At 36.8% G+C, this 21,882-nt stretch overlaps 1 protein-coding gene across 1 annotated transcript in view; it reads right to left on the reverse strand.

Annotated features, from left to right (window-relative positions):
- Positions 1-21,882, reverse strand: part of SCFD2 (sec1 family domain containing 2) — a 550,473-nt gene that overhangs the window by 494,251 nt on the left and 34,340 nt on the right. Inside the window, exon 4 of the mRNA XM_037829801.1 lies at positions 18,284-18,452. Within this exon, the coding sequence (XP_037685729.1) occupies positions 18,284-18,452 (169 nt within the window). The remainder of the gene's footprint in view (positions 1-18,283; positions 18,453-21,882) is intronic.

Raw genomic sequence — 21,882 nt, forward strand, 5'->3', positions numbered from 1 at the left:
TTCTTTGACTCTCCCTCCTGCCTTGTGGAAGAAATGCAGATGCTCTTATATAGATAATGGTGAAGGTGGTGAACACATAAATGTATGACCATGCAGAAAACCATCGATTATTTACTTGGGATGGAATGTATGGTGAGTGAACAAAACCATATTAAAAAAAAAAATGGGTTGATGACAAAACCTCGAGGGCAATATACTGAGTGGAATAAGCCAGACACATTAGGACAATTATTGCAGGGTCTCACTGATAGGAACTGATTATAATATGTAAACTCATAGACATGAAATATAAGGTACCAAGATATAGGACGAAGCTTAAGAATGGGGAGTGGTTGCTTAGTATGAGCAGAATGTTCAATTAGGATGAACTTAAATGTTTGGAAATGATCAGGGGTGTTGGTAGCAAGATGTGAGAATAACTAACAGCGCCAAATGGTGTGTGAATGAGGTGGAAAGGGGAAGCTCAGAGTCATATATGTCACCAGAAGGAAAGTTGGAGGTCAAAAGATGGGACTGTTAAAACTGAATCCTACGGTGGGCAATGTCCATGATCAACTGTACAAATACTAGAAATCACTTCATGAACCAGAACAAATGTATGACAATACAATTAGAAGTTAATAATAGAGGGGCATATAGGGAAGAACTATATACCTATTACAAACTATATACTACAGTTAGTAGTATTTCAACATTTTTTCATAATCAGTAACAAATGTACTATATCAATACTATGAGTCAACAATTGAGGGGGGTTGGTTAGGGATAGGGGAGGATTAGAGTTTCCTTTTCTTTTCTTTTCTTTTTTTTTCATCTTTCACTTTATTTCTTGTCTGGAGTAATGAAAAGTTTCTAAAAATTGAACAAAAATTAAGTGTGATGGATGCACAGCTGTATGAGGGTACCCAGGGGCAAGTGATTGTACACTTTGGATCTCTGGATAATTGTATGGTATCTGAACAATCTCAATAAAAATGAAAAAAAAATTATCCTTGGGATACAATGTAAAGATCAACAAATTCATAACCATACTTTTAATCTAAAAGTCAAGGTACTATAAAACTATTGGGGAACAACAAAATCAATACAGTAATCTAAATCAAAAAACAAAAAAAACAAAAACAAACAAACAAACAAACAAAAAAACCAAGCTTTCTTCAATATGCTTGCCCTGCTAATCTTAGCTCTTGTAGTCATGGTTGTAAGACAATTAATATATTTTAAGGAATTGAGTGCATTGTCCAGACAGGAAGAAGGGGAGCAGGTTAAAAAGCCCCTTCTTGAAATTTTCCGTCATTTTATTTGGGAAGGGAAGCCCTCTCCTAAGACTTCTACTAATGTCATAAATTGGAACTGTACAGCATTGTGCCGGTAAATGTCTACCAACTGGTTCTCTGGGGAGGGGGCTGGTAAAAGCTAACAGTTGTAGTGTTTAACAATTTGCTTGGTGTAAATACTTCCACAAGGCCCAATTCAAACTACCAATATGACATCAATGGGCTTACAAAATTGATGAAAATTTAGCAATCAGCTCTTGCCATCCGGTTTGAGCTGACTCCAACACATCCCTGGAACTGTCTCCCTGTTACTCCTAGCTGAATGTGTATCTGAAAAGGCAAGTATTTCAGATGGGTACACTGCTACCCTGAACAAAACCAGTGTTCTGTCAGCAAGGAAGAAAGGGAGAAGGGATATTGCATAGTCACTGGGCATTGTCTGACGCAAATACTAATAATAGGAACTAGAGAAACGAAGCTTAACATTGTTGAGATAGCTAAAAAGGGAGTAGATAGAGAGAGTTCATCCATTTCCACTTTTTCTGTCAGTGGGAAACAGAGAAATTAGAAGAGAAATTACTTAACCAAGAACTCCTTTAATGCTTAATTTGATTTGATGAAACTTGGTGAGCCACAGATAGCATATGGTTTACAATTAAACAAACGACAGTCTTTTAATCATGAATTTAGAAATCATTTGAGAGCAGTTATGTTGAAAAACCTACAGTTAAAACAGTTCTTCTTATATAAAAACATTTACCCACTTACATTACTAAATGTTTCAAGAGTACGTTTATTCCTAAAGGTTGACTGTGCCAAACGTGCAATAGCACTTATTTTGGGAATACTAAAGCAAGTGGAGAAACAGAGAGAAGAAACATAGCCTATAACTAAACTCACATAAACTCATACAGTTAGAAAATGAATAGGCAAGCCACATATTGGGAGAAAATAGTCATATAATCCAAATCTGACAAAGGACTTGTAGTCAGATATATAAAGAAACTATAATTCAATAATAAAAAGATAACCTTAGGTTTTAAAAACAAGGGCAAAAAATTTAAACAGACACTTCACAAAGAAAGATATACAAATCGCCAATAAACACATTTAAAAGTACTCAGTAACCACTAGTCATAAGGGAAATGAAAATTAAAATAAAAAATACAGCACTTCATACCCACAATCAATAATAAAGTTAAAAGGATGGACAATACCAAACACTGGTAAGAATGTGGTTCCATTAGAACTCTCATTTATTGTTGGTGAGGGTAAAATAATACAGCCACTTTGGAGAAACACCTGGCAGTTTCTTCTATAACTAAACATGACCTATGACTGGCAATTCCACTGAAATGAAAGATAACTCAGCAATTCAACTGGAAGAATAAGAAATAAGAAATCTTCCCTAAAACACTTGTTCAAGAATGTTCACAGTAATTGTATTCATAATAGTAAAAAACTGGAGACAATGCAGATTTCCATCAAAAGGAAACAGTTAAATAAATGGTAGTATTTTCGTACGATGGATTGTAACTCAGGAATAAAATGGAATAAAAAGGAATAGAAAGAAATGAATTACTGATACACACAAAAACGTAGATGAATCTCAAAAACATTATGCTGGTAAAAGAAGCCTTAAACAAAAGAGTACTACCATATGTGCATTTCACTGTACATAAATTGTGCTTCAATTAAAAAATCTGTAAACAAATACTGAATGGAAAATAGATAGATGGATATATATTTTATAACATATACATAGCAAAATATTAGCAATTATAAAATCACTTTACTATTCTTTCAACATTTATATTCAAAATTTTTCATAATAAAATGTTGGAGGTAAAATACGAAAATGAGAATAATTTTCCCAGGCTTCCCATCTGCCCCTCTTTCCAAGATGCTTTATCACCAACACGAAAGCTAACACATATTGAGTGCTTAATGGGTATAGGCATTGTTCTATGAGCTCTACATGTTATGTAATTTAATTTAAACTTAACAATAATCCTACCAGATATGCACCATTATTAGCAGTGTTTTACAGATGAATAAAGTCAGGCACAGAGAAGTTGGGCAACTTGCCCAAGACCATGAACTAGTAAATAGCAGGGCTGGGATTTAAATGGAGAAATCTGTCTCTAGAACACCAAAAACCACTATATTAGTTAGCCACCCTGTGGTATGCAGAATTCTAAAAATGGATCCCCAAGATTCCACACCCTAACCCCAGACCCTGTGAATATGATGAAATATCATGCCTATGAATATGTTACATTATATGGCAAAAGAGACTTTGCAGATGTAATTAAGTTGACCTTAGGATAGAGATTATCCAACATTACCTGGGTTCACCCAATGCTATCATATGAACCTTTAAAAGCAGAAAATCTTCCCCAACTGGCAGAAGAGAAATGTAAAAGAGGAAGGCAGAGAGATTCAAAGCATGAGAAGATCTGACGTGCCACTGCAGGTTTGAAGATGACGGGCCACATGAGAAGGGGGCCACATGACAACCAACGAGGAAATAGTAACCTCAGTACCACAACCACAAGGAACTGAATTCTGTCAACAACCTAAATGAACTTGAAGTGGGTTCTTTTCAAGACCCACCAAATAAGAGCAAAGAAAATTACCAGAGACAGATAATAATATCATTATTATGTAATGATAATAAAGTCAAACCACAAGAAGATATAGCAACTAAATTGAACAGAGCTGAAACAACAAAGCTGAAAAACATACAAAGCAAAACCTAATAGAAATTGTGATGAAAAAGCTTTGGTAATGGATGATGGGGATGTTCTGGTAATGTATGGTGTGAGTGTAATTAACATCATTGAATTGCACAGATGATAGAGGATAAAATGAGAAAGTTTATACTATATATATATATATATATATAACTACAATAAAAATTTTTAAAACTGATAGAAATGAAAAGAGAAATGGACAAATAGACAATTATAGTTGGAGATTTCAACATCACCCCTCAACAATCACAGAATAACTAGACAGAAAATTAACAAGGATATAGAACTCAACAACACCACTAACCAATAGGCTCTAATCAACATTTATAGAATACACCCCTCAAGAACAGCAGAATACACTTTCAAGTGTCCATGGAACATATATCAACATAGACCACATCCTAGGTCATAAAACAAATCTCCATTAATTCAAAAGAATTGAAATAATAAAGAGTGTGTTCTCTAACTGCAATAGAATCAAATTAGAAATCAATAACAGAAAAATAACAGGGGAATCTCCCAACACTCGGAGACTAAACAACATACTACCAAATAATCCATAGGTCAAAGGAAATTTTTTAAAAATAGATTGAACAGAATGAAAATGAAAATATAACATATCAAAATTTAGGGGACACAACTCAATAGGGCTGGGAGGAAATTTTATAACACTAAATACAACTAATAGTTCTAGAACTATTAATGACATTGAGTTTGTAACTTAAAAACTCCCAAAATAGAAGTCTCAAAGCCCAGAATGGTTTGGCTAGAAAATTCTATCAAATGTTTAAGAAGAATGAGCATCATTTCTATACAACCTCTTTTGGAAAATAAGGGAATACTTCCCAATTTATTTCCTGAAGCTAATGTTGCTTGAAATAAAAACCAGATGGAGACAATAAAAAAAGAGAAAACTACAAGCCAATATCCCTCAAATGTAAATGTAAAAATTCTTAACAAAATATTAGCAATTAAGATTCATGAATATATGAAAAAAATTTTACACCATGACCAAGTGACGTTTATTCCAGGGCTGCAAGGCTGGTTCAATATTCAAAAATCCATCAAACTTAATAAACTATATTAAGAAGTTAAAGAAGAAAAATCACATGATCATATCAATTGACGGATAAAAAGCATTCAAAAAAATTCATCACTCATTCATAATAAAAACTCTCAGAGAAATAGAAATAAAAGGGCACCTCTTCAACTTGACAAGGATAATTGACAAAAAACCTAGAGCTACCATTATACTTTAATGATGAATGACTGAATGCTTTCCCTGTAAGATCAGGAACAAGACTACAATGTCTGCTCTCACCACTCTTATTCAACATAGTTTTGGAAGTTCTAGACAGTGCAGTAAGGAAGAGAAGGAAATATAGGCATACAGATTGTAAAGGAAGAAAAAAACTCTCTATTTACAGGTGACATACTCATCTACATAGAAAATTCTAAAGAATCTCATGGAAAAACTCCTAAACTAACAAGTGAATGCAGGAAAGTAACAGGATACAAGATAAACATGAAAAAACCAATTGTCTTTTTGTATACTAGCAATGAACATATGGATACTGAAATTAAAAATACAATCCTAATTACAATCGCTAGAAAATGAAATACTTAGGTATAAATCTAACAAAGTATGTACAAGACTTTCATGTTGAAAACTATGAAACTAATAAAAGAAATTAAAGATCTATATTAGACATATTATGTTCATGAATTGGAAGGTTGAACATACAGTTATCCCATTCCACATCGCAGAGGGTTAGGGGCATGGCATCCCTGTAATCTGAAAAATCTTTACATAATTTTTTTTTCAGGTTTTTAGGAAACTCCCTTGCTTCCACTTGATTGGCAGATGCTACCTCTCCTCATTACATTTTCACTGCTTAGGCTGAACCTTTTTAAAAAGTTCTCAAACCAGCGTTTTCTGGCCTGAAAATATTTAGGGGTAGACCCTTCACCTTCATTTTTCCTTTAGGAAATTATATAGAGACTTAGTCTTTTCTCATCTGATGCCAAAGTCTACTAGAATGCCTTTTTTTTAACAATTCTGCATCCAAAAGAATGTTGCACTTTCTATACCTGAGAGATGTGGATCTCACGGTTTATGTAAATGTTTTGCATTTGTTGGTGTAGCCCCAGCAAAGGCTTCACATTCCTTTTTGTTTTTTTCTTGATATGCCTTATGGTCAACTCATTAACTCTGTAATGGCGGCCAATCACAGCAGCCATTTTGCCTGGCTGACTGGCAATGTATCGAAACCGTGAAGGGGAAAGTCCGATGTGGAAGAGATAACTGTACTACAGATGTCAGTTCTCCCCAAATTGATACACAGGGTTAACATAATTCCTATAAAAATCCCATTGATTTTTTTGTAGGTATAGACAAGATTATTTTAAAATATACAGAGAAAGATGAAGGAACTAGAAAGCAAAAACAATTTTGAAAGAGAACAAAATGGGAACGATCAGTCTACCCAATTTAAAGATTTATTGTATAACTACAGTAATCAAAACTGTGTGGAATTTGCAGAGGTGTAGACAAATAGATCAATGAACAGAATACAGAACCCAGAAAGAGGTCCAAACAAAAATGCACAACTGATTTTTGACAGAGGTGCTTGTGCTGGTTTGGATGTATTGTGTCCCCCAAAACGCCATTATCTTTGATGCAATCTTGTGTGGGCAGACGTATTAGTGTTGATTAGATTATAATTCTTTGATTGAGTGTTTCCATGGAGATGTGATCTACCCAACTGTAGGTGATAACCCTGATTAGATAATTTCCATGGAGGCGTGGCCCCACCCATTCAACGTGGGCCTTGATTAGTTTACTAGAGCACTATATAAGCTCAGACAGAAGGAGCTAGCTTGCTTGGCTCCTTCAGCCAAGAGGGACACTTTGAAGAATGCACAGGAGCTGAGAGAGGAACCTCCTGGGAGAAAGCCATTTTGAAGTCAGAACTCTGGAACTGACACCAGCCATGTGCCTTCCCAGATAACAGAGGTTTTCCAGATGCCATTGACCATCCTTCAGTGAAGGCACCCAATTGTTGATGCCTTATCTTGGACACTTTATGGCCTTAAGACTGTAACTTTGTAACCAAATAAACCCCCTTTATAAAAGCCGATCCATTTCTGGTGTTTTGCGAAAAGGCAGCATTAGCAAACTGAAACAGTGCTAAAGTGATTCAATGAAGGGAAAAGATCCTTTGCAAAAAATGGTGCTGGAGCAATTAGGCATTCATAAGCAAAAAAAAAAAAAAGAACCTTGATTCTAAGTCTTACACCTTACAAAAATTAACTTAAAATGGACTACAGAATTAAATGTAAACATAAAATTATAAAAAAAAATTTCCTATGTTTATAGGAGAGAATTTTCAAGCTCTAGGGACAGGCAAAGAGTTCTTTGATTTGACACCAAATGCATAATTCTAAAAGGAAAAATCAATAAATTGTACTTCATCAAAATTGAAAACATTTGCTCTGCAAAAGACTCTTAAGAGGATGAAAAGACAAGCTACAGACTGGTGGAAATATTTGCAAACCACATATCCAAGAAAGGTTTAGTAACTTGATTGTATAAAGAACTCTCAAAATTAAATAGTAAAAACAAACAAACAAACAATCCAACTGTGATGGTTTGAAGTTTTATGTACCCCAGAAAAGCATATTCTTAAAGCTAATCCATTCCTGTGGGTGTAGACCTACTGTGGGTGGGACCTTTCAATCAGGTTATTTCAGTTGAGGCATGCCGCAGGTGAGTCTTAATCTTCTTATTAGAGTCATTTTATAAGAGGATGAAGACACAGAAACTGAGAGGCAAGGAAACACACAGAAGCTGAGAGAGACAGCCAAAGAAACAGAGAGGAAAACACTGAAGCCAGAAGCTGGAAGCAACAAAACCCGGAAGAGAAGGAAGAGACCAGCAGACACCATGTACCTTACCATCTAACAGAGGAGTCCAGGTATCTGATGATGATGCCTTGATTTGGACATTTTCAGCCCTCAGAACTGTAAGCTTGTAAACTAATAAATCCCCATTGTAAAAGCAGACCCATTTTATGGTATCTGCATTTCAGCAGCTTTAGGGAAAGAAAACATCAACTTAAAAAAAAAAACACCAACTTAAAAAACATCTCCATAAGGCCTTTTGTATCTCCTCCATTCTGCTCCTCCTCATTACAAGTCCCAAGTCACTCTTGATTCCCTTACCTTGCTTTATTTTTGTCATACCAGTTATCCCCACTTGACATTATATTATATATTCACTTGTTTGTTTGTTATCTGTCTCACCCATTAGAAGGTATTTCCTCCATGAAGGCAGAGACCTTGTCTTCATCATTAAGTGCCTGGCACACAGTAGGTAAGTAAATAAGTTAAGTAAGTAAGTAAGTAAATAAATAAAACCACACATTTGCATGCTTAGAGGGCACACTTCCATATTTCTATCCATGGTGTTTTGCCCAGATAGACTTCTAGATTTCAGACTTTGCCTGCCTTTAATCCCTAAAATGCCCTCTTTCATTACTAAGATCTTCCTCTTAGTTCTTCATTTTACTTTTCTTCTAGCAATGTGGCACTGGTATGAGCAGGCATACGTAAAAGAAAATGAAAAAAAAAAGGGCATTGGACAAAAACACCAGCAGGTGCTAGAGAGAGAAAGTATTGCCAAAGCTGTGGGACAACCCTGGCACACTTTTTAATACACTCTGGTCTATATAACATAAGATTTAGATGCACCCCAATAAAGACTGTGGGTGATTAACATATCAGGAGTTTGTACTTGTTATTGACTTTTACTTGACAGTGAACATTAACCTAATGAGGAACTGCAACCATTACTTGTCATTCAAATGTAATGAGTCTTTCCCTTGCCCCTTTTTAATTTTAGCTAACTTCAGGGGGTTCTTGGCTTACTTTAAGGAGCCATAGTTTCCATTTAAATTATGGATTAAAAAGCCACAGTGACCTAGAGCTCAGGCTCCTCACAACATAGAGACCACAAACCACTTTAAATTTTTCAATATGGAAAAGATCCTGGGAGCTGCATGCACATTCCTTAACTAACAAATACCATGACAGAGTTACAATACACCAGCAATTATTCACCCAAAATTTCTACCTTCAAACCTCTTCTTTCTATGCATTAAAAAAAGAATTCTGAAAAACGTAACTACTAAACATAATTTGTTATCAAGATATATAACTTAAAATATCTCAAACATATTAAATTATTTAAATTTTTCTTAGTAGACATTTTTATCCCTTCATTTTCAGAAAACAACCCTGCTTTATTTCATCACACCATCTGTAAATTATTCATTAATTCTATTTTCTAAACCTGTTAACTTACCCCAGAAGATTTTTAGAAGAATTCCTCAAAAGGGTTAAATATTGCCAGCTGTGTACTAAGAAGGGTAAGCCTTTCTCCTATTCATTTTGCAACATTTATTGGAAAGAATACAAATGCCTGTTTTGCAGGGGAAGAGGAGATACCCATAACCTGTACCAACAGCAAGATCAGACACTGCTACGTGAGGACATACCCAGCCATTCGTGCTGGCACTCTGCCAATCAATACTGACAACACAGAGGCCTAACGGTTACATCCAAGTCCAGTAATTCTCTCTGTGGGCAAATTTAAAATCAAATCAAATAAAAGTAGTATATTTGATGCAACTCTAAAAAAAAAATTACCTTTCTTCCCTCTGAAAATGTTATTGTCTCTTTAATAATAACAATTAATCAGTATCTGGAAACCAGAGAACAAGGAGAAAAAAAATCATCACTATTTAGAGGTGATTTAACAATCTTTGACTTTAAGGACTGAGTTAATGACTTAATAGATACTGTTATCAGGTGAGAAAGTTAAAAAAAATTGGCTCAGTGTTTAAGTTGAAATCACTTCTACATTTCTGTTATCTCTAAGATCTACTCTATTTATTCCATTGTTCTATAGCCTAGGTAAAAAAATTCCCCCATCCAAAATAAAAATAACAAGAAAATGAACTTAAAATGCTGCTTTTTATAAATCAGAATACCCACAATTTCTGAATTCATTTGTTTATTTATAGATGCATTTAAGTAATTATGTGCCAAATAGCCAGTGAGGTATAGCAGGGAAAATGTGCTTTGAAATTAAAAAAAAAAAAAAATTATACTAAGAAGTAATTCAATCACTTAAGCAAAGTATCACTTATGGCAAGTTATTAAGTTTCTCTCAAATGCTATAAAAACAAAAAAAAGAACACTAACTTCCTTGCAAAGCTGCTTTGAGAATTAAGCGGAATAACGTATTTGAAAACACCTACACAATCCCTGTCAAAATTCAGGCACTCAGTGTTCACTTTCTTCCTTCTCCCTGATTTAGACAATAGGAGGAAAAGTACAATATGAAAAGTCTTATTCTTTAGGAGCTTAATAGAAGAAATAAGATATACATATAATAAGTCAGCCAACAATGCTAGAAAGTGACTTAAGTGGTAAATTGAAATAAATAAGACCTTTCAGGGAATCATTTCATCTTTATACAGGGCCTCAAATCTAATCTTAAGATTTATTTGATCAGAGAGTGACATCACCAAATGGATGATGAAATGCTCCCGTTTTCTGTCCCCCCAGAATCTTTAAACAACAAGCAAAAACTGGCAGAGACATCTTTCTCAGAGCTCTGGAAAACAATTAAAGGATTGCAGTAACTGGGTAAGCAACAAATCAAGAAAAATGCAACTTAAAAATGGCAGGAAAACCTCATGACTCCTTTGCTGGCCCTTCCCCCACCCATTCCCAGGTTCAGTGCAGAGCTGGCCCACACTCCCAATGTGGGTCCCTGGTCCAGCTCCAGAGGGAGCATAGTAAACCTCATGCACATACTGGGGTACATCTATGTCTGTACCAGCTTGTCTGGTGACAGCATGAAGAACTGAACCAGGAGACTCATCTGTGGCTTACTGCCCCAGGAATTACCTTGCTTGTGGAAGTGGCTTGCAGTATGAGAAAGCAATGAAATCACAACTGCCTAGGGCAAAGGATTGTTGGCTTTACACATGCAATATAGTGTCCAACTGGGAAGAAGTTCTGCTTCCCGTGGAAATATATGTATAGTAAAACATCTCCCTTTTTCTTCTATCTTCATCATTTCACTACTCTTCTAAATATGCCCCAGCTACCCAGCTCCCTTCTACAGAGACAGCCAAGATCATCAGTTTCTTATACATTTTTCAACATATTTAATACATCACAAGCAAATATGAACATGTATTTCCCCAATTTTTACAAATACGTGTGTTTCACCTTGCTTTTTATTCAGTTGACAGTATGTCTCAAGCTTGTTCAGCATTAGTGTATAAACAACTTCTTCATTCTTTTTTAATAGCTGCATAGTATTCTATCATGAGTGTACCACATTTTATTGAACTGACGGACATTGAAATTATTTACAGTCCTGCTATTACAAAAGCTGTAGTGAATAATGATTGCAAAATGTCATTCTGTATGTGTGCAAATACAACTATGAAATAAAGTGTAAAAGTAGAATTGCTGGGTCAATTTTGCTATACTAATATCTTAAATATTCAATAACTAGAACCTGAAATTCCCCAAACTAACCTCCCCTAAGCTCTGGTTTGGCTTCACCTTCTCCACCTTAGCCCAGCAATCTCACTGCACTCACAGATTCTGTCCTGGCACAACTATCACTATTTATTCATGCAACAAACATCTCTTGAGCGGCAGATACTATTCTATGCAATGAGGACATGTTCCGGTTTGCTAATGCTACTGTTACACAAAATACCAGAAATGGATTGGCTTTTATAAAGGGGATTTGTTAGTTTACAAATTTACAATTCTAAGGCCACAGAAGTGTACAAACTAAGGCATCAACAAGAGGATACCTTCACTGAAGGAAGGTCAATGGCATCCGGAATACCTCTGTCTCCTGGGAAGGCAAGTGGCTGTATCTGCTATTCCTTTGCTCCCGGGTTGTGTTTCAAATGGCATTCTCCAAAATGTCTCTGGGTTTCTCTTAGCTCCTCTCTCAGCTCCTGTGCATCCTTGCTTCTTTCTCCCAGGAAGTTTCTCTCTGGGAAGTATCTCTCTGGGAAGTTTCTCTCTGGGAAGTATCTGGGGATCCTCTCTTAGCTTCTCCGGAGGAAACTCTGGACTTCATCTCTTAGCTCAGCATCTCCAAATGTCCTTCTGTCCACATCTCCAACCATCTCTAAACATTAGCAAGCATCTCAGTCTGTGTCAGCTCTTAGCTTTTCTCTTAAATCCTCCAGTGAACTAATCAAGACCCACCCTGAATGGCTGGAGTCCATACCTCCATGGAAATAATTCAGAGGTTCCACCCTAACCAACAGACTAATCAATCTGCCCCACAAGATTGCATTAAAGAATATGGCTTTTCTGGGGGGCATAATATATACAAACCAGCACAGGACATAACAGTGAATAAAGAAGGCAAATATCCCTGCTGTCATGGAACTGTCTATTGGAAAGTTCTCTCCATAGTTCTCCAGTGGAGGAGAGGTACAAAAATACAAGATATATAAGAATATTAGAAACTGATAAGTGCTCAGGGGAAAAAAAATAAAATAAGGACAGGAATTATAAAGAGCTAAAATGAACAGGAGAGGCCTCTTTAAGAAGGAAGGAGGATCTGAAGGAAGAAAGGAAGTGAGGGCCACCGGGATATCTGCGAGAAGAATGATCTAGGTGGAGGGAACAAGAGAAAAAGCCCTGAGGCAGGATGAAACCTGGCCTGTTAGAGGAATAGTAAGAAAGCTCGTGGGGTGGGAAAGGAGTAAGGAGGAGAGAATAGTAAATAAGGTCAGAGAGGAAACAGGAAGCCAGATAGTATGGAGTCTCATTGGCCATTTTTAGGCCTTTGGCTTCCACTGTGAGTCACATGGTGTGGTGTTTTGAAGCTGTATGCATCCCAGAAAAACATATTCTTAGATTTAATCCATTCTTGTGGGTGTGAACCTTTTGTAAGTAGGACCTTTTGATGAGGTTACTGCAGTTAATGTGTGTGTGGCCCAGTCCAATCAGGATGGGTCTTAATCCTCTTACTAGAATTCTTTATAAGCAGAATGAATCTAGACATGAGGGAAAGAAAGCTATGTCAATGGAACTCAGAAGAGAAGGGAGAGACAAGGAAACACCACCATGGATCCCTGGCAGCCAGCCCCAGAACACTGGTCTTTGGGAAAAAGCATTGCCTTGATGACACCTTGCTTTGGACTTTCTTTTGGCCTCAAAACCATAAGTTAATAAGTTCCTGTTGTTTAAGCCAACCCATTTCATGGTATATGCTTGAGCAACCTAGGAAACTAAAACATATTTTGGTACCAGGAGAATGGGTCCTGCTATTGCAAATACCAAAAATGTGGAAATGGCTTTGAAATTGGGTCGTGGGTACAGACTGGAAGAATTGTGAGGTGCTTGATAGAAAAGGCCCAAATTGCTTTGAAGTGACTGTTGATAGAAATACGGATGCTAAAGGTACTTCCAATGAAGCCTGAGAAGGAAATGATGAATGTGTTGTTGGAAAATGGAAGAATTGTGATCCTTGCTTTAAAGTGGCAGAAAACTTGGCAAAATTGAGTTCTGATGTCAGATGGAAGGCAGGACTTGAGAGTGATGAACTTGAATACTTAGCTGAGGATATTTCTAAGCTATAGTACAGCCTATAGCTTTATAGTAAAATGTGAGAGGAAAGGAACAAACTGAGAACTGAACTCCTGGGCACAAAGAAACCAGAAATTGATGGTTTGGAAAATTCTGAGCTTCTGGAAAACAAGTTCCCATAGAATAGTGCTCCATGTGAGGGTTTAACTGAACATGGATCCAGTCAGTCATTTCAGTGCAAATCAGGATTACAGATGCCATTATCTAAGAAGAATCTGTGGAAAGTTCTTTTGTCTGATGGATTGGACCCCTGTGAACTATATGCAAAACTGACAAGTTTTTTGCATAAAACGTATGAACAGAACCACTAACAGCCTGGACTACAAGGATCAGAAAAGGGACATATTAATGTAAAAAATCACTTCAGGGACAAAACCATGGAAGCTGAAGTCTGGACCGAAGACATCTCAAGCCAAGAGAGTGGCCCACCCATGTGTGTGAAAGGATGAATCTGCCCCAGTGCTTGGAGAGAGCAGACCCTCTATCTCATTGTTCAGGAAGAGTGCTGCCACCCCAGTGATCAGAGAGGGTAGAGCCTGTGTCCCTGCGATTGCAGAGTCTGGCCAGCAGCCCAGTGCTCTGAGAGAGTGGAGGCTGTGCCCCAGCGTTTGCGGAGACCTTGGCTAGCCGTCCTGAATCTTGGAAAGGACGGAGACTTCACCCCAGTATTTCAGGAAAGTATGGCCACTGGGCAAGCGCTTGGAAGGGGCAGGGCTGCAGATTCATCAGTCCCGGAAAACAAAACATAGTTCCACAGATGACTCTCAGACCTTGAAATCTAATGGCACATGCCCAGCTGGATTTTGGATTTTTGACCCCTGTTTTCCTTTCAATTCCTCCCTTTAGGAATGGGAATGTTTATCCTAAGCCTATCCTTCCATTGTATATCAGAAGCAGATAAATTTTCTTTAGGGTTAACAGATCCCAGACAGAGGGGAATTATGCCCCAGGACAGACCACACCCATAACTTGTTTTAATGATACTTTATACTAAGCATTGTTTCTGACATGATTTTAGGCTTTTGGGATATTGTGATGGAAGGAATGTATTCTGCATCTAGAAAGGATATGTCTTTTTGGAGTCCAAAGGGTGGAGTGTGGTGCTTTGAAGCTGTATGTATCCCAAACAAACATGTTCTTAAAGTTAATCCATTCCTTTGGGTGTGAACCCATTGTAAGTAGGACTTTTTGATGAGGTTACTTCAGTTAACCAATCAGAATGATTCTTAATCCTATTACTAGAGTCTTTTGTAAGCAGAATAAATTCAGACATGAGAGAAAGTAGCTTCCAGAGGCAAGAAGCTACTTTAGTAGAACCCAGAAGAGAAAGAAGAGACAGGAGACACCGCCATGTGCCTTGCCGCGTAACAGAGGAGCCAAGAATCGCGATCAGCCAGCCCCAGAACGTCAGTCTTCGGGAAGAAAGTACTGCCTTGATGAAGCCTTGATTTGGACTTTCTTTTAGCCTCAGAACCACAAGTTAATAAATCCCATTGTTTAAGCCAACGCATTTCATGGTATTTGCTTGAGGAGCCTAGGAAACTAAAACATATGGGAGCAGAGGGAAGAGTAGTGGGCCCTGGAGCCAGCAGAACTAGCAGTTCCACAGGTGCTGGATTAGGTCAGAGCCAGAAGCACCAAGCACAGACATAGTGAATCCAGGTAGGGCCTGAAGTAAAGGTTGATCAAGGAATTGAAAGAGTGGGGATAGTGGGGTTGGGACATGGAATAGAAAGTCACTTCAGCAGGAGAAAATCCTACAGCCATCTTGCACACATCCATAAGTTGATGCTAACACGTGGGAGGTGGCCTGGCCAAGGGAACTGCAGAGAAAAACAGCTGTGTGTGCCCTCATGCACTGTGCCAGGACCTCAAATTATGTGGGAGGATATATTTCCTTATTGTTTCAGTCAAATTGATTGCTATTGCAACCAAAAGCATCCTGATATATTTTCTGTACCTCATTATTTCATCTGTAAAATGAGGACATTAGCCTAAGGCCCTCCTTGGGTTTGAAGTAAAAATTCTCCTGAATCAAGGCCCTGATGTGACTCAGCTTTAAGTTAAGTTCATTTATATTGACTTATATGAGAGCCCTGGGAGTTGGGGGATGGGGTTTAGGGGTTGAGGGAAGATGTATATCTTTCCTGAGTCATTTTCAGAAACAGGGAAACCTGACCAAGAAAACTAAGAAGACTTTCCCTCTTATCACCTGCTCAATTCTAATGTAATTACTGGCAAGGGGAATGGGATTAAAAACCTGACTTGATTTAAGCCTTGGACTAACTGCTTGGGGTAGAAGAAATGCTGATGAGTCAAGGTTAAACAAATTGGCCATATGAGTTGTAGATCTAAGAGATAACTTCATTCTTAAGTTTGTTCCTACTATACTTCTCAGAGATCCTTTTCTTTTCCTTCTCATTAATGAATTCAGCTCTTCTGTCTTTGCAAACTTCTCTGAGATGCTCATTTGTTCTTCTCTGTGCAAATATCTGAGGCTTTTGTGGAATCATCATAGAGTGGGCACATGGTCCAAGAGAAGGTCCATTCTCTTTTCTGGGAATCTGAATCTTAACTAGAATGATTCAAGGCAGAAAACAGTTGGAATTCAGTCTCTCTGATATCAAGGCATTGAAGAGGTTCCCTGAGGTCCTGCATTCTAGATCCCTGGAACTGTCTTATTTCTTGTCCTTTCCAAAATCTCATTTAACAGTTCTTCCTTTGATTCTGTTAGCTACCCAGTACCTTTTTAATAAATTCCTTTTTTGCTGAAATTTTCTGTAATTGAGTTCTGTTTGAGTAAGCATTATGTTGAACATATAGAACTACCCATATTAAACCATAAAGTAACTTTATTTTTGTCTTTAGTGCTTTTTTTTTTTAATATTTTCATAATTCTAGCTCTTTCCTGGCCCCTGCATAGACAGCATAGTAGTTAAGACAGTAGCTCTGAAATCAAACACTCTGGGCTCAAATTCTAGCTCTACTTCCTACTAACTGTGTTATTTAAATTCACTTTGCCTCAGTTTCCTTAACTGTAAAATGGGGGAATAACAGTATCTCTTTCATTGAGTTACTGTGAAAACTAAGTGATGTCCCAAATGTAAAATGTCTGGAGGTGTGCCTGGCACATAGTAAGTCCTGAAAAATGTTAATGATTCTGACAGCAGTGGTGGAGGAGGTAATGGCCCAATGAGGTCACATCAGGCCCTGACCATTTTTGTTTTCATATCTTTGCTTGTACCAGCCTCTTCCCCTTTCTAAATCCTTAAGACCTAACTAATTCAAGCACCACCACTTTCACAAGGCCTACACTGATCTACAAAGACAATGTCAACATGGTACTTTACTTGTAGGAATTATAATCAGTAGCAGACACATTAGTCTTGATTTCATATCATTTCTATTGTTTTCTAATGGTGCCTGAGTGTCATGACTCTCTCAACAAGAAAAGGGTTCCTGAAAGTCAAAAATGATATTTTATATTTCTTTTATGCCCTTCATACTGCTTAGCCCAGAATAAGGCTCACAATAAACCCTTCATAAACAACTTTTGAATGCTGCTCAGAACAGCTAAAAGTATTTCCAACCAACAATTACTTCTGGATTTGTATAGCTGTAAGCCTATATACATATGTTTTTAATGTATGTATAGGCATACAAAAAAGACCTGGTCCAGAAGTTTTCTTTTTCTGTATCTTCCCACACAGACTCATACACACTGGGTAAGCAATAAATGCTATTAACTACCTACCCAATAGATGAAAAAATGTCAGCAACTAAAAATTAATTCCAAATATGAAAAGAAATTCCAAATATATCTGTTACTATTAAGGTTTGAAACTATAATGTTGAAAATGTTTGTTTAAAAATACAAACCCCAGATATAAGGGAAACAGATACTCTTAGATACTTTTTTCTCTTCTAATGTGATTTTTTAAGTAAGAATTATTGATAAAGAAAAAAATAGAGAGGGTGACAACTATCTTTTGTGTGTGTGTGTTTCTGGGGAAATGTTCTTTTATTTTTGAAACTCTATATTAACTTAAAGTTATCTTCTTTCTCTGACTTCTCTAAGCATTGAACAAATATACTTAGAAATAAAACAATTCTCTACTGATGCCCAAGAACATATCATTTACATATAAAATGAAGGCAGTTTCATAGCTATGTGAGCTGCTTTACAGTAACGTGAGAACGTCAACTGGGAAAAAGAAATTGAGCAAGGCTATATTCAATTCCATATGAAACCATCTATGAAATGGAGACGCATGACTGACTCATTTAAACAATCCTGAGTTTACATTATAAATGTAATATAAGATTGTTCTATAAGATTCCATATTTTTGGCTTATCATTATGTTTAATGGAGATGGTTATTTTAAAGTTAAGAAAAAAGACTTTTTACTAACTGCTATCCACCATGAATTTTTTCAACTAAAGCAACTCTTCATTTGTTTCCTTTCTGCAGGAACCTTCAGTCTGGAAGAGAAAGAAAGGGGAAGGGGGAGAAGGATGAGAGACAGAGAAAAAAAATTTCTTACTTAGATTGTGCGAGACAGCCTGGTGCAACTATATTATAATTCTCCTCTTGAGTCTGCAATGCAGTGAGTTCCATCATGTTAACCATCACATCATTTGTGTGCCCTGGAAGCTGCGGAAGCACTGAAATTATCTTCTCTACTAAGTTGTCTCCATGATGTCCAACTGCTCCTGTTGAAGCAGACCAGAAAATATAAACTCACTAAATGGAAGAAAAAAGCAAGATAGATAAATGTTTTACAATATCCCTTCTAACCAAAAAATAGCACATTTTTGTTTGTTACACAAATAAATAACACAAACCTAGTATTTTGCCCTTTGTAACACTAACCACGCTCACAATTACCTACTCAACATCTGCCTTGTGTGTTGGCCTCAGTGCCCCATGATGGCAGGCACCATGTCTACTTTGGCTACTACTAACATCCCCAGCACCAAGCATGGTGCCTACTAGGTATTGATAGGTATTCGCTGAAAAAAATTAATAAATGATCAACATATAGTTGGCCAGGTAAATAGTGTCATAGGATAATACTATCCCAAAATTTTAGAGCTGAAAATAATTTCATTTTACTAATGAAGACACTAAGACCCAGAAGGGCTTACAGATCTAACCAAGAAGGGAAGGCTTATTAATAGCTGAGTTCCCCTCAGCTAGAACCTAATATTCAAAATGGCAAAAACCCTGTTTATCTAGTTCACTTTGTACCCACAGTGTCTAGCATGGAACATTTTAGTAGGCTCTCACCAAGTATTTGTTAGATGAAGGAAAGAAAGAACAAACAAATGAATGGTAATACCTTCCAAAGACAGATAGCATTTATTGAGTGCTTTCTGGGTGCCAGGTATGTTCTAGGTGCTTTGCATTTATTAACTCTTTTAATAGCAAATAAATTAATGAGCTCAAATTAAAATTAAAGACCAATGACACAGTTCAGTGTCATGGTTTTCCATGAAACCAAGTTATCTCCTAAAAAGCCATCATTGCTTGGAAGATATCATTTCAACAATGGGTGGGACTTGCCACATCTACTTGTTTTGATACCGTTCATTTCAAATCAATTAAACTTTCCTCTCTGTCTCCCTCTCTCTCTCTCTCTCTCTCTCCCTCTTTTTTCCATGTCATAGCAATGGGACTGAAGAACTAGGTATGGCAGGTCAAACCAGGAACCCAAGAAATCATCTTCTTCATCAAAATCATCATTTTCTTCATCCCAGTAGCTAATATTTATTGAAGGCTTGATATACCAGGTATTAAGTTCCATACCGTGCATTATTATCAACTTACTTCTTACAACAATTTCTGATGGGTATGTATTATTATGCTCATTTACAGAGTAGAAGATTTAGTTTAAGTAATTTGCACAAGATCACATAACTTGTAAATTACTGAGCAAGTATTCAAACCCAGGAGATAGACAACTCCAAAAAATAAAACCACTCTTGGTTTAAAAAAATTATAAAATAAATAAAATAAGGCCCACACAAGTGACTTAAGATAGAGCTTCTAGGTGACTTCTGACTGTTAAAGAAAAGGCTCTGTGTTCCACCAGTAGACTATTCCTTTCATTAGGCCTGGAAGATGTCCTATTTAGTTGTCTGTGGTTTATGGTTGTCTCCCCAACACTTAGCCCAGAAGCTGCTTGTTAAATATCTGCTAAATAAATGCCTACTGACTATCAGTGGCCCTGGGATCCAGCTGGGAATAAGACTTTGCGTGTATTATCTCTTTAAAATAAACCCAGAATGGAGATACTCGAATTACTTCATAGAATCATGTATTTCTGTCTGTATCTCTCTTTCTACTGCTTCCCCCCTCCCTTACTAAGAAACTTACAAATCTCTACTTATTTTCAAAATAACTTTTCTTTGACCTTAGTATCCTTGATCCCTGCCCCAGGCTATTCTTATTTTTCTTCTGCCATTCATGGACACATGAGACAAGCAAGTAGTCTCTATCTGCTGCCTTTTTTTCCTAAATTCCTTAGCCCCTACAACTAGTTACTGCTCACTCCTTCTCCCTATCCCAAACTCAGGGGTCTTTTGAATGTCTTGTTTCATTAAACCCTCTGCAAATTGAAACTGTTGACTAACCCAGCCCTTTTAAAATTCTCCAAATATGAAAAGTTAAGACATGACATGATGCTTATTGTGATTTTTATTTTCTTCTATTTATCTCTAAACTTTCTATGGTATTTCCTGTTATAATAAGAATAAAAAATACATTACATACATACACACACATACACACAATCCAAAATTTTAACAAGGTTAATCTTTGGATTCAGGATCACGGTTGATATAAACCCTATAGAAACTTCACTTTTTTCCCCAATGTTTTCTACAAGGAGCACATGAGACTTACCTAATTAGAAAGATAAATTACATTCCATCAGAAACTGTTTAAAGTATTACATCAGAAAATTAACAAAATGCCAATTTTACATGATCACAATTACTCAGCTTCTTACAGTTAGTCAAAAGATACATATACCTAACATGTTTGATAACAAAGGATAACACAGGAGTGGGTTTTCAACTAATTGTTCTGCTATTCCCTGAATATAGTTTCTAAAATGTCCAATTTTACAAAGTTCAATATTCATTTAAAAAATTAATTAGCTCATTTACATGACTCAGACTAAAGAATTTGGAGCTTCTCAAATGTCAGATTCTCCTTTCACAAAATGAATAAAATGTTGAGATCGGTATCACATTTAAATTTTCAGAGAGCTTTCTTTATTCCAGAAATTTAAAAATATTATCTGAGAAGCTCTAGAGTGGAAATCAGCTAGATCCCAGTATTTCTTCCCTATTCAACTTTTGATCTGGCCAACAGCAACATGGCCCCTAATCTAGGCAGATTTATTTCCCTATGCTGCCTTTTCTAGGGCAGTGTCAGAAAAGGAAATAGGAGCCCTGGGCTCTAGTAGTCCCATCCTCCACTAGACCCCTGTATGATCTGGGGCAACTTCCATAAATTGGTGCTATTTTATCAATCTAAAAACTCAGAAATAGCCCAAATGACACCTACATATCTTCCAACTACAGGATCTGAAATCCTAAATTAAGCCAATTGTTTGAAGGCTAAATTTTTAAGTCAACAGGACCACACAGTTACCATTCTCATATGACCCTGTGGATTATACATGAACGTGCATATCAGTATCACTATTGTAAGGCACATAACATCTTCACCTGCCTCTATTTACATGGAATAAAGTGAGAACCAAGAACCAAGGAGCCGTCATAAGAACTCAGTTGCACTGTAGAAAGGCTCAAAAGATAAAAATTCAACAAAAGCCTTCTCTACATTTCACAAAAGCTCACTTCCTTCTGATTCCCTATCATTCCTTCCCAGTGATGTCTTTCATCACTTTTAGATGTTTCACTCCGACTACATTTCTCCTATCTATATGACTTGAGAGGTTTCATTCTATGGAGAGAGATAACAATTAGCATAACAATTAGCATCCCCTTAATCAATCACTTCTTCCCTGAGACTTCAGAATCCACTCTGCTCTGCAACCCCTGGGAAAGGTTCTGCCCTTGGGAAGAGGGAGAAAGACTTGCTCTGGTCCAGTCCTGTTGAGTGAGTAAA

This window comes from Choloepus didactylus, chromosome 3 (assembly GCF_015220235.1).
Source record: "Choloepus didactylus isolate mChoDid1 chromosome 3, mChoDid1.pri, whole genome shotgun sequence".
NCBI classification, from domain to species: Eukaryota; Metazoa; Chordata; class Mammalia; order Pilosa; family Megalonychidae; genus Choloepus; species Choloepus didactylus.